The sequence below is a fragment of the Boleophthalmus pectinirostris genome, unplaced genomic scaffold, assembly GCF_026225935.1.
Source record: "Boleophthalmus pectinirostris isolate CB_2022bp ecotype Guang Dong unplaced genomic scaffold, ASM2622593v1 HiC_scaffold_14, whole genome shotgun sequence".
NCBI classification, from domain to species: Eukaryota; Metazoa; Chordata; class Actinopteri; order Gobiiformes; family Gobiidae; genus Boleophthalmus; species Boleophthalmus pectinirostris.
In genome coordinates this window covers 10,414,029-10,427,393 of record NW_026571047.1, presented here as the reverse complement: position 1 = coordinate 10,427,393, position 13,365 = coordinate 10,414,029, and the positions used below count along the sequence as shown (strand labels likewise).

The 13,365-nt window shown below is 40.1% G+C and overlaps 1 protein-coding gene across 1 annotated transcript; it reads right to left on the bottom strand.

The window, feature by feature from the left end:
• Positions 1 to 1,965: 1,965 nt before the first annotated feature.
• LOC129407906 (serine/threonine-protein kinase pim-1-like) lies at positions 1,966 to 12,752 on the bottom strand. Its single transcript, XM_055150517.1, has 9 exons — positions 12,707 to 12,752; positions 12,537 to 12,628; positions 12,360 to 12,407; positions 12,065 to 12,280; positions 11,811 to 11,991; positions 11,484 to 11,663; positions 11,270 to 11,407; positions 8,898 to 8,985; positions 1,966 to 1,999 (listed from the first exon to the last, which is right to left on the bottom strand). The coding sequence occupies exons 1-7, from the start codon at positions 12,750 to 12,752 to the stop codon at positions 11,313 to 11,315; spliced, it is 858 nt and encodes a 285-aa protein (XP_055006492.1). The 3' UTR covers positions 1,966 to 1,999; positions 8,898 to 8,985; positions 11,270 to 11,312.
• Between the last annotated feature and the right edge of the window lie 613 nt (positions 12,753 to 13,365).

Sequence of the window (13,365 nt, the reverse complement as noted above, 5' to 3'; positions counted from 1 at the left end):
AGGAGCACATGTCTAGTCGGTAATAGCAGATGTACTTTTATTTCAACATGTACTCAAAAGATGTGTGATAACCAGAAGGTGCTAGATTTAGTTATTCAATGGATTTTCAAAGGGCCTATATTAAAGACCCATACACCATTTTCTGATCTATGTTATACTGTTCTTTCCTCATCAAAAACATACCTGGAGTTGTGTTTTTTTCATTCACATTCATTCTCTCAAACAGAAAAAACTGCTCCACTGTGTTTTTAACCTGCGATGACCAGACCTCTTTATTTTTTAACCCTGTCATCTTGAGTTTTAAGCCCTGTGTCCTCTGTCCCACCAGTGATTTGTCCCAGTTTTGTTCAAGAAATGTCCCTATTTTTGACCAATCTGATACCTGCCAACAGTAAAGAAGAGGCATACATTGTCATTTGTTTAGGTAAAATATAGATAAGCTGCTTAAAAATGACCAAAACACACACACACACACACAAAAAAAAAAATCACTATACTCACATTAGTCCTGAGTAAGTCATGAATGGGCTGAGTACAGAAAAGCTTTCCTTAACTGTGCACTCATTTCTGAATTTTATTATTACCAACCGTCTCAAGCCTAGTCAGGCTGGCGCCACCTAGTGCGTCCGCTCAATTTCATTTCTCTCCAGCAACTAGGTCAGGAATCAAAATACCCTAGACTGATCGCAAAAACCCCAGAAGTGCAAGTCTGGGCATCAGTCAATCAGTGAAGAGCTGTACATTATCTGTGTTGTCAACGATTCCCGAGATAGATGATTTAAAACCTGAATAAAGAGAATGTTTGGTGAATTTCATCAAGGGGAAAGATGTTATCATTATTCTTCCTAACAACGAACATGAGCCAGTATAGTCACACTTTCACTGTGCTTTGGTCATTTTACCTAAACAAATGATAATGTATGCCTCTCTTTACTGTTGGCAAGGATCAAATTGGTCAAAAATAGGGACACCTGGGACATTTATTGTATGAAACTGGGACAAATCATTGAGTTTTGATAAATCCACTGGGACAGGGGACACAGGACCCAAAACTGAGACTGTCCTGGGTAAACAGGGACATCTGGTCACCCTAGGCTTGAGGTTATTTGAACGAACGACACTAATGTAGTTAGTCCATTACATAGGCCAAAGCTCAAAGCACACATATGTCAAATTAACAAGTTTTAAAGGGCCTATACTACACACAATGAGTTCTTGTGAGGTTTAAGTCATGTTATAATGCTGTTACCTCATTTTTTTAAAAAATACCTGGAGTTGTGTTTCGTTTCATCACACGTTTGAGTAACCCTGCATGCATTATTAGTCTGTTCACATCTCCAAAGCTCAAAATCCAGATGATTCTAGTGAAGGTGTGTGGAGTTTAAAAACACAGTGGGGCACTTTCTGTTACCAAATGGCATCACAAAAAGAGAAGAACTCAGACTAAATATGCAGGATTTGTGTGTTAAACATGTGTGAATGAAATGAAACACAACTCCAGGTCTGGTACATTATAACTTCGAACAGAAAGTAGTGTAATATTGGCCCTTTAAAATGTTTAATTTAACAAAAAGAAATAAGTATAAGTGCATTTTCTAAGACATTATAATTGAATTGTTTATTTTAACAGATCCATGCATGATTCTTACGTGTTGTCTGCCATCTTGGGGTGTTCCGGACAAAAGAGTCCCGAGAGTGCCGGAGCAACTTAAGAAGGTTCCAGGGCAGACAACTGTGGGCTGAGAAGGAGGGTGTCCAAGCTTTTTTTTAAGCTTTTGAATCTTGTCTGTTATTTACAATTAACACTGCCAAAATAAGAGATATATTAGTATTGGATTTAATTGAATAGCCTCAACATTATCACTGTTTTGCTAAGGTTAACTTTAAAAATATAATTAAACTCACGTGTACTTAAAGGTCAGCTCTGCTCTGTTCCTCTTCAAACTCACTAAAGTTGCTATCTGGGGGATTACAAGCCAAGATTCATTTCCTCTGCAGGCTGGAGACAAGAGGAAATAGAGAGGAGAGAGGTGTGATCCAAGTGACCTGAGTGTGGCTGAACTCAAGTCAACTTTATGCAAATGCGCAGCGATATCACCACGGCAACAACCCCTCAGTGAACACCTTTGGCAGACACTAGGAGGCATTAGTCAAGTCGCTAAACTCACTAATAATTGCCTTGAGCCGTGGTGAAGCACGTACACAGAGCTTCTGATTGGCTGTCCGGTGTGTCACAGAGTGTTCTAATAGGCTCTATTCACGCTTACGTCACAAACCAGGATGACATTTGGAAACGTGTGATGATAACTTCCGGCGGACTCTATTCGCGGTAGTAAGTCTGACTAAATCAAGGAAAAATTAGAAAATGGCCCAGTTTACTTCATCTAAATGTCATTGTAGTGTTCCGTTATGTTCAGCTTATCAACATTTACAATGATACCTCAGTTTTCATCATTTCCCCACTAATGCACAACTCCGAGCGCACTGGGTACATTTGATTAGAAGAGATGAGGTGCCAAATTCAAGATCATTCCAAACAGTACAGATGTATGCAGTCCAGAGTCCTGCATGGGTTAATTTTTGGAGACCCTCACCCACGCAGTACAGCACCACACCCGCTCATTAACTCGTGATTATATCAAAGTTAAATTCGCACCCACCCTGACCTGTTAACATTACACCTGTTCCCCGCCCGTGCTGTGCCCGTGATTAATCACCCACAAATTAAAAGTATTCTGACTGAAGTGCTTTATTTTTTTTTCAATGCGCCTCTCAACGAACAGCGACGCTAAATGAGGACTGAATAGACAGTTTAAATACGCAATATTATAGAGTAAGGAAGCTTTCAGAAATATTTGTGTGCATAGGACAGAAATCCTTGCATATCTGGAAAATCTGTGCATATTTGGCTGTAGTTGTGCATACATAAAATGTATTGTGTTTATTTTATCCATCAGAATACGAATTGAAAAATTACGATGTCAAGAATTATAATCAGGAAATGAAATGAAACAATTAGCTTTCTTCAGTACGAATACAAATTCACAGATGCGACTGTCAAAAGTCCATCATCACTTTACAGGCATTATTTATTGAGCAGAAGAAACAACGGTTGAAATGCCGGACTTTTGCACCGCACACACCACGGATTGAACCAAGACTAAACTAGGACTGAAGTAGGACTAAAACAGAACTTAACCAGAACTGAACCAGGACTGAGTGTGTGCCTGCGTAGACCATCTCCCACACCCTGCTCCTCGGGCTGGGGGTTATCTCTCTCAAGTCCAAGATTAGTCTTGGTTTAGTCCTGGTTTAGTCCTGACCCGCTCACCTACCCACCCGTTAAATTCCAGATTGTTAACCCGTCCGGGTACCCAACCCGGCGCAGGACTCTAATGCAGTCTTCATTTTACTGCTGATCACATTTACTTCAATGGGTTTTATCACAGTCGGTTGGCAAGCCCAGTGTTGGTAACTACATCAGAAGTTGTCATTGCATGTTTCCAAACGTCTTCCTGGTTTGTGACGTAAGCGTTCGGTGTGTCAGGGAGCTGTGCAGCGCCTCTATGCTGATTTTACACTGGACATCACAAGGTTTGAATAACTAGACACACCTTTGTTGTGGATTAATGACATCATAAAAAGTACATTTCAGGAACAAATTAAATGTTTTTAAGATTAAGAATAAGAAAACATTTGCTGTATTTAGGTGATGACAGTTGCTCACATAACAAACACCTGGAGCTGGAGCACTGAAACACACTCCGGCATTTAAGGTTCTATTTTAAGCCAAATTGACTTTTGTAACCTTTAAGCCATGATGCAATCTCAAAAACATGCCCGGAGTTATATTTTGTTTCACACATGTTTGAGAAATCCTTTATTATTAGTCTGTCTGCATCTCCAAAGCTCAAAATGGTCCAACTTTTGATGTCATTAAGTGGTAGTTTTCAAGTTAACAGCTCCCTTTAACCTTTAGTTCAGTAGAGATTGCCAATTCCAGGGCTGAAATGATCCAAATGATTCTAATGAAAGTGTATGGAATTTAAAAACACAGTGGAGAACTTCCTGGGAACAGAGTGTTTTCTGTTTGAGTGAAGTACTCAGCCTAAGTATGCAGGATTTGTGTGTTAAACTTGTGTGAATGAAACAAAACACAACTCCAGGTATGTTTGTGACGAGGAAACATTACTACATAGATCAGAAAATAGCATAATATGGGTTCTTTAAACTGCACAGACTCACACCAGCATGTATCCGAGACTCAATAGAACCATTTTGTAATCACCATCCCCAAAACATGGAGTGTCATGTCTCTACTCCTCCACGATTTCCTGTATTCCAGTGCACAGTTTCTTCTCTGCTGATTTCATTTCATTTTTCTTACACGTAAAACCTCCCTCACTTCTTGTCCTTTCCATGTACCACGTCTTCTTGTGTCTGGAGCGAACTCTCTCTCCGCTCGCAGCTCGTCATTTATCACCGATGAGCACGTCAAAGCCACTTCACATGCAGCAGAGCGCAGCCGCCCAGATTATGCACATTTATGATGAGAGGCACCTGTCTGGCAGTCTAATCTATTCCCCTGTCAGCCGTGTATGAGCTCCTGGTCCTCGTGTCTCCTCTGTCATGTCCCTGTCTCCTCTGTGTCTTTGGTCTTCTGGAGGACCACTCGTCTTACTGGAGAAAAACACAGGCCTGACCTTTGTTCACAGGCTTTGATTCCCGATTCCTCCTCGTGCTTCAGTTGACTTTTTGATGAAGACTACAGGCGCGATGCTGTGTGGTGGTTTTTACACAGTAGCCAAAAGCTTAATAAGAATAGAAAATAAAAAATAGCCACTGTACATACTCAAAAAATTAGAAAATCATGAAAAACTTCTATATTTTTTGTCACTTATTTCATGATTTTCTAATTTTTCTGGGTGTAGTCAGTTCATATGTTTGCTGTTGCCATACAATTTTATCATAGATTAAAAGAAGCACTGTGTAACTTTTCTGTTGGGACGGCCACGTTGTTGTTTCCATGGAGACGTTGCAGCTTCAAAGTCACAGATTGCCTCAAACTGCTGACATTAACAGGTGTATTGGAAGCATTTATAGTGTAATTTTTTGGTATTTTTGCTCTAAAATGTGTATAATAATCAGTCACACAGATTTTGTGGTCTAACACCTTTCAATATTGCAATTACTAGAAAAGGACAGTAGTTATATTACTTTAACATTTTTTAAAACAAGCTTATATCTTGCATCATCTTAGGTTTTCCATCTCAGTGCTCAGCCAATTTGCCTCCTCTGACACTCGCGCTGCCTCTTGATTCCATTAGGGGTCATCAGTTATGGCCGAAACACCACTTCCTGTGATTAAGTGTCCAATTACAAGGCCATTTCGCCGCGACGCCTTCATCCGATGCATTAGAGGGCAGTCCGCTTCACACTGGCCACCACTTTTATTGGTTAAGGCCCATTAGCAAAACAAGATGTATTTTTATAAGAGCAATAGGAAGGGCAATTTGTTATGGAGTTTGGGGCATTATTGACACTAAACAAGAAAATGGAAGAGATGACGCAGATGGATTTACTTTGGCGGCTTTGTACAAGAAAATCCAAATGAAATAAAAATTACTATTTCAAAATTTTTATCTAAAAATTGTTATTAGAATATGGACATTAAGGGTCGTATCTTGCACCCGTCTTAACAAAGCGCTTAACATTTGACTTACGTGACATCGGCGCTGGTGTAAAAGGGCTGTACTTGGGGGCTGGAGTGGGATTGTATTTGTACATGTATGGTGATATATCTGTGACCACTGTGGCATTTAAAATCACTGCCAGTGTAGGTATTGCCTGCAATCTTTGCCTCATTACCAGGCAGCAAAGAGAGGTGTGGAGAAAAGAAGAAAAAACGAGAAAAAAGGAAACTTATATATGGGTACAATAAAACAGCTCAGAAAGTTGTAGCTATATATTTCATTTAACTCTATGAAACCCAACAAAAAAAATACTGGAGTTAACTTTATTTTATATCAAGAGGGCAACATCTTGACCCAAGTTGTTTTTCAACTGGGGCTGGATAAGAAGCATTCAGGGACAATGCAAACTTGGGAGTTCTTGGTTGCAAATGTTCAACAAAGCCCTTTATAATACGCTTTAATGGTCAGTGCCTCTAGTGGGGTGGCACTAGGGGTGGCCAGGGCATTTATAGAGGTGGATGGCTACACTCGTGACAGTTTAATAAAATGAATTAACATTTCTCTGGTGGTAGAGGTGGCTGGTTCTGCTGCTGTAGAGTTGGTACTTTCTTAATCTGGTTGTTTAATTAGTTACAATGTATGGATTTGTGGCTTAGTTATATTCACACTTTTCCTTCCAAAACTTACCAAAACTTTTCCGGTCCTATCCTAATCATGTCAATAGAAAACTCACTATCCCATGACTAACATACATGATTAACACCCCTCATGTAGTGGTCCATGGGCATAATACTAGTCTGTACTTGTTCTCATGCAGCTTAAGATCAGTCTAAAACTATTCAGGAATGAGGCTTTTTTTTTACTATCAATACCTGCTCAAATGAGTATATAGTTTCAATAGGTTTCGATATTTTTTGACAACTGTATAGGTATAAGAAATGACTCATTATAATTTATTTTTAATGTTTATTTTAAAAATTGTTATCAGCATTATTTACAAAAACTCTCATGAGGTGTGAGTATAGGAGTCAGTAATGTCTGAGGGGCCATGGCTGTGTTCAGTGACTGTGTGCCAGTGTTGGTAGTGAAATAAAAGTCATTGGTTTACAGTGGTCTTTAGTAGAGGTGTGGTGGTCTGGTGGGAAGAGGGTAGGGCTGGGTACTGTTTGATTTTTTTTAATACCAGTACTTTAACGATACCTGCTTTTTGATACCTGTTCTTTTTTCAGTGGCTGCATTAAAAAAAAAAATGTATGACCAGCATTATTAAGAAAATGCTTTTCAATCCTCAAACAACGGCCAGAAGTCCCACCCAATAAGGTGAAACTTCCGATTAATGCTAATTCTATGGCAAAATATCTGTGAAACTGTCTTGTGTATTTCCACCATCTTCATAAATCTGACAGCCCCATCACCATATCTTCAGCCAACAAGCTTGACAAAGGACATATTCTGTCCATGAAGAATTTATCCACAACTATCAAGGTAAGAAAGACTAAAGCTTAAAGGAGAACAACGACTAGCATTAGCAAAGCCATACATTTACATCAGCAGGTGCAGGACAAAAGCCCGCAGCATCATGGAAAACTCTGCGCATCCAGCACATGGACTTTTTACTGCTCTCCCATCAAGCAGAAGACTGCGCCACCTTTGGGCCAGAACCACCTTACCTGACAACCTGATGTTGTCAGGTGCATCAATTCTGTCAGAAAGTCCGCACACTAATGCAAGATAGCACTGACTTGGAACGCACTATGGAGAATGGGGACTGTTTTAAAGACTGTATTTAACATACAATATTTTTAACTATTTATTCCTATTATTATTTGTGTGTATTTTGTTTTTGTTTTGTTTGTATGCTGAAATGACAAATAAATTCTGATTCTGAAATACTTCTGAGAAAAACTAATGTAATGGTAATGAATAAAACATAAAACACAACATAAAACAACTTGTTAACTCATTGTCCGTTCAGACCGGAGCATCAAGGTGTCCAGTTTACATGCAAAGTCTATGTGGATGCGGGTCTAGGGCGTCCTGTGTTTTTGCAGAGCGTCTTCAGGCATCAGCTCTGCACAAATCTGGCATCGGCGTCGTAAGTTGAAAATGCTGAACTTCTGGCGTCGGACGCGCTTCGTCAACCAATCAGGGACAACTATCCAGTGACGTAGTGACGTTATTATCCTGAAGAAGGAGAAGAAAGAGAAAGACCCAGGAGCCACAAACACCAGAACAAGAAATCTATGCTGTGTCATTATTATAAATATATACACACTGTAAACCGCCGAGCTGATTACCAAGACTACACCAGGACTGAACCAGAACTGAACCAGAACTGAACCAGTTCTAAACCAGGAATAAACCAGGTCTAAACCAGGAATAAACCAGGACTGGACCAGGAATAAACCAGGAATAAACCAGTGTCATTAGTGGAGAACTGCACAAATTTATCTATTTTTTTATTTTAATTCTAGAATAAGTCTGAGTTAGGAAGTTACTTATTAATGAATGACTCATTACTTAGGTTATTCATTACCATAACGTTAGTTTTGCTCAGAAGTAGGGTTAGTTCGCTAATGCTAGTCGTTGTTCTCCTTTAAGCTTTAATCTTTCTTACCTTGATAGCTGTGGATAAATTCTTCATGGACAGAATATGTCCTTTGTTGACCCTGTTGGATGCAGATTTTGTGGTGGGGCTGGCAGACTTATGAAGTGGAAAATACGCAAGACAGTTCCATAGATATGTTGCCATAGAAAAGCATTAACCGGACGTTCTGCAAAATTACTGGGCGGGACTTCCGGCCGTTGTGAAAAAGATCTGTTACCTTATAACTATGTTAATTCATATTTTAAAACAGCATATACTACTATACAATGTTCAGTTACAGCTCCAAACTAATGCACATGCAAATGAACCAGAGCACACAGCTGATCCTCACATGAACAGACATGGACACACTGTAAAGGCCATGCACTGGAGACATGATGTGTTTTCAGGTGGTTTCACGCTACACATTGTTTCTTCAGCTCTTCTGTTTTACTGGTAAAATGACACACAGAGCTTTGTTTGGCCACATGTAGAACTATGTTAAACGTGAGTGCTGTTTTGTGCCATTCATTTAGGCTGAGCACAGTGGTGACGCGTGAGCACCTGTACTGCTCATCAATCTCTGCGGTGTATGTATTGTTTTCTTTCATTCTTACCGGACCCTTTGGTCGGTTCCTACTTGGAACGGCGTTTCGGTACTCAGCCCTAAAGGAGGGTCCAGCTAAGAGCTGGCGAGCGTCCACCCTGCAACACACAAATAGACATATCAACAGATCAGGCCACTGTGGATGGAGAGGGTTTAGTTGGTGAAGTGTTGGTGCTCTTTCAGAAGGTTGGTGTCTCAAATCCCAAATCTGACATTACTGAAAACACATACAGACGTGGACAAAATTGTTGGTACCCCTCTGGTAATGAAATAAAAATCAACAATGGTCAGTGAAACGACTTGAAACTGAGAAAAACAATAATAATAATAATAATAAGTCATAACCAGTGAAAATCAGACACTGTGTTTGAGTTGTTGTTTAAAAAAAACTGATGGCCTGGACAAACTAATGAAACTGGCCTGGTTTCATTAGTTTGATGATGGTTTCCCTAGAAAAGATTGTAATTAACTGAACAATAGGGACATGTTAAACTTAGGTGTGTCCTCTAATTTGCATCACAGGTGTCTTCAAACTTATCCTCAGTCAGTCTGCCTGTTTGAAGGGGGACATGTGTCATTGTGCTGTTTGGAGACATGATGGATACAACACTGAACATGGACCAGAGAAAGAGAAGAAGAGAACTGTGTCAGGAGACTAGAAAGAAAATGATAGACAAGCAGGTTAAAGATAAAGGCAATAAGAATAAGTTCCTGTGATAACACTTACACATGTTATTCAGAAGTTTAAGGTTCACAGGACTGTAGCCAACCTCCCTGGACGTGGCTGCAAGAGGAGGCTTGGTTATATTCTGGGGCTGTTTTGCTGCATCTGACACAGGGTGTCTGGAATCTGTGCAAAATACAACAGAATCTCCAAACAATCAAGGTATTTTGGAACGAAATGTGTTGCCTAGTGTGCTGAGCTTGGTCTCAGTCGTAAGTAATGGGTTTTCCAGCAAGATAATGACCCAAAACACACAGCAAAAAACACCCAAGAATGGCTAAGAACAAAACATTGGACTGTTCTGGAGTGGTCTTCTGTGAGCCCAGATCTCAATTCTACTGAACATCTGTGAAAGGAGCTGACACATGCTGTCTGGAAAAGGAACCCTTCAAACTTGAGACAACTAGAGCAGTTTGCTCATAAGAAGTGGGTCAAAATACCAGTTGACCAGTGCAGAAGTGTCACTGAAAGTCACTGAAATCATTTGTTTGCAGAGTTTGCCTCAAAAGATAGTGTAACAAAATATTAAGTTAAGGGTACCATCATTTTTGTCCAGGCCAGATTCATTATTTTGTATTTTCTAATGATTCTGTTGAACCACAGGTGAAAAGCAATGTTTGATTTTTGTTGGACAATTTTCAGTAATTTTTTTAAAATTTATTATCACTTTTATCAGTTTCAAGTTATTTCAGTTTGGCGCCAGTCTGTGTGCACTGGTGTGAGAATTTGTGAGTCATTCTTTCATGTAAAGGGCTTTAAGAGCCAGCTGAAGGTAGGTAGATATGTAGCAAAAGCATGTGCGTTCTTTATTCCATAGAGGTTTAGCCAAATTTGATTTTATACTAAGTTAAATTGAAGATGTTACATGAATATTGTGTATACACTTGAGGCCGTGACATTGCCATGTCATGTCATCTTCAGATGGCAGTTTAGGACATGGGGAACCTAAAACCATAATCCCAGGCAAACGTGATTGCCTGGGATTATGGTTTTAGTGAATAAACACTTCTTCAGTTCTTAACAAAAATGTGAGTCTAGTCGCCAGTGAATCTAAGTTCAGATGGGACTCACAAGTAAATTGGCCAACCAGGAACATCTAGCTCATATCAAAACAAATATGGCAGCTTATGAGGAAAAAACAAAAAGAAAACATCACCGGGGACTGAAAAACATTGCAGATTTCTGCAGAAGTAATGAGCGAAGATCAAAACTCTGTTTTGGTGAGCTGATGATCATTGAGCTTCTTTATTTCATATGCGTCACTGAAAGAAAGAAATCTGATTGCACAGTCCTGTTTGGTTCTGGCTCAAGATGAGGTGGAGAGTGTGGAGGCCAGACTGGTATCCCTCTATATAAAATATACAAAGAGATACCATTCTGGATTTGCCAGACAACAGTCACAATCCTCATGGATATGTGCCCTTGAACTGCTAAGCCTTGGTGCATTAAACTAGGCCTTAAAAGTGTATTCTTGGTTTTACTTTTGTCCGTGGCACGCTGATTACAATATCAGCACTGCAACTGGTACTTCAGGGTGCACTGGACACAACCAAGATCCACACTCAAAAAAGAAATGGATTACTCTTCACAATAATCTGAGCTGTTTTTGGAATAACCCTTGTTTGAGCCTAATAAAAAGGGAAACAGTGCAGTCACACCTCCTCTTTAAGCCCTGTATGTGCTGGTAAGACAGAGCCATTACTATAAGTTTAACCAAGGATGGTCTCTGATACTCTGCAGGGACAGGCGTTTTCGAGGGTCCTTCTCCAAGCAGCCCTTCAGCAGGTCTCTGCAGTCTGCATTCACATATACAAGAGGTTAAAGTCAGGAACTGTATCAGTCAAAGTCAAATGTTTGGAGATGCACAGTTACCTGGTGGAAGACAGGTTGAAATTGGAACACTTCTCAGTGAGGTGATGGACACCTCTTTAATCAGGGGCCTTCTTCTGAAGAGCATGACATACAGCACTAAGCCCATCTGCCACGCCGTGGTGGGTCCTGCTGTGTAGTTGTTCTCACGGAACCACTCTGGAGAGGAGTACATTGGAGTGCCTGAAAAACAAACCTATTTAGACTGCTGGTATATTTCATTCAGTAAATGTACAACACATGGATAACTTCATCAGAACTACTTTACCACAACAGTAAAGACTTTGTCAGATACATTTGATCATTCATTAGCAACAGTACAATGTTTACCTTGCGGATTTGTAAACTTTTGTCCAGGTGTGAAAAAGGTGGCATGTCCAAAGTCTATAAACCTGGCTCTGGGGACGTCGGAGCCTGTCTCCAGCAGCACATTCTCAGGCTTGATGTCTCGGTGAAATATGCCTTTAGACTCCAGCTCGATAGCTTCGTCCACCAGCTGACGGAAAATGATCTGAAAAACAGCATTGATGTGTGAAGTTCTCAGTAATTACTATTTTTAGAAAAGTCTGATTTTAGATCCTTACTTTGGCCAAGTCGAGGCTGATGTGTCGTCTTTGGGTCCAGTTCCAAAGGTCCTTACAGGGCACTGGTCTTTCCAGCACCAACACAATCTCCTGGTCCAGCTCATACCAGTCCAGCAGCTGCGGAGTCACTCTGGAGTCTGAGGAGGTGGGGCTTGCTCCTGCCCGAATCAGGACGTAGACCTCCTTAGGAAGTCTGACTGAAGATCCATCCATCTCCTTTGAACAACACAATGAACAGTAGTAAAGATGATGGAGAAATACTTGTATACTTAAAGATACAGAATATATCACTTACCACATCTATGTATGCCACTATATGCTTTCTGATGAATTTGAGAGCCACCTGTAGAGTCAAAATGCGATGTCAGTGTTACTATTAAAAATCACTGTAAATGCTGTTCAAATCTAACCAATTAATGGCTGCTCTTGTTATACTTAAAGCAATGGATTCAAATACATTTGTTAGACTTACTGGTAAGTTGTCCTCAATGCGAACCCCAGCAAAGACAAATCCACATCCTCCTGCCGCCAACATCCTATTCCATTTGTACTCTTTGCACAGCCCTGTAAAAGATTTTGATTTGAATAAAACAGCCTTTACCAAATGATTCCTAAATAGGTAATACAAATTTTTACACTTACTTTCTGCGGGGCTCATGGTGGAGTCTGCTTGGGTTTCCTGCTCCATTTGCTCTATAAGATGTAGGGAGAATGAATGCTATGTCAGTGTCACATTCTTATTATCAGTCATGTTTTTGACAAACACAAACATTGTCCACTGAAACCTTTCCAACTACTTCAGGTTATCACACTATTAGGTACATGGTAAATCTTACAGTAACAAACAAACAATACAAATGCATGCAGTTAAATGTGTAGCTTATATTACCTGACTTACTCCTCGAGACTTTTTTCCAAAGGTCCAGGTCACATTTAAACTTGAATTTCTGTTTCTTCGGAGCATCGTCTGCCTTGCTCGTCTTCCTTGATCTGCTTTGTTCCTCGTCTTCCTGCTCGTCGCATGGAAACCTTCTCTTGGTCCCATTGTTTGGAGATGTGGAGGGACCAATACAGCTTAAGACTCCACTAAGTCCTGGTTTAGAAATGGAGACATCATTGCTACAGCTCGGTGCAGATCTTCTTATCTGCAACATCTCCGCCCACATGTGCTTTTTGATGAGCTCTGTAAAAGATTTAGATTTGAATAAAACAGCCTTTACCGAATTATTTCTAGATACATAATAAACATTGTTACACTTACCTTCTGTGCTGCTCAAGGAGAAGTCTATTTGGGTTTCCAG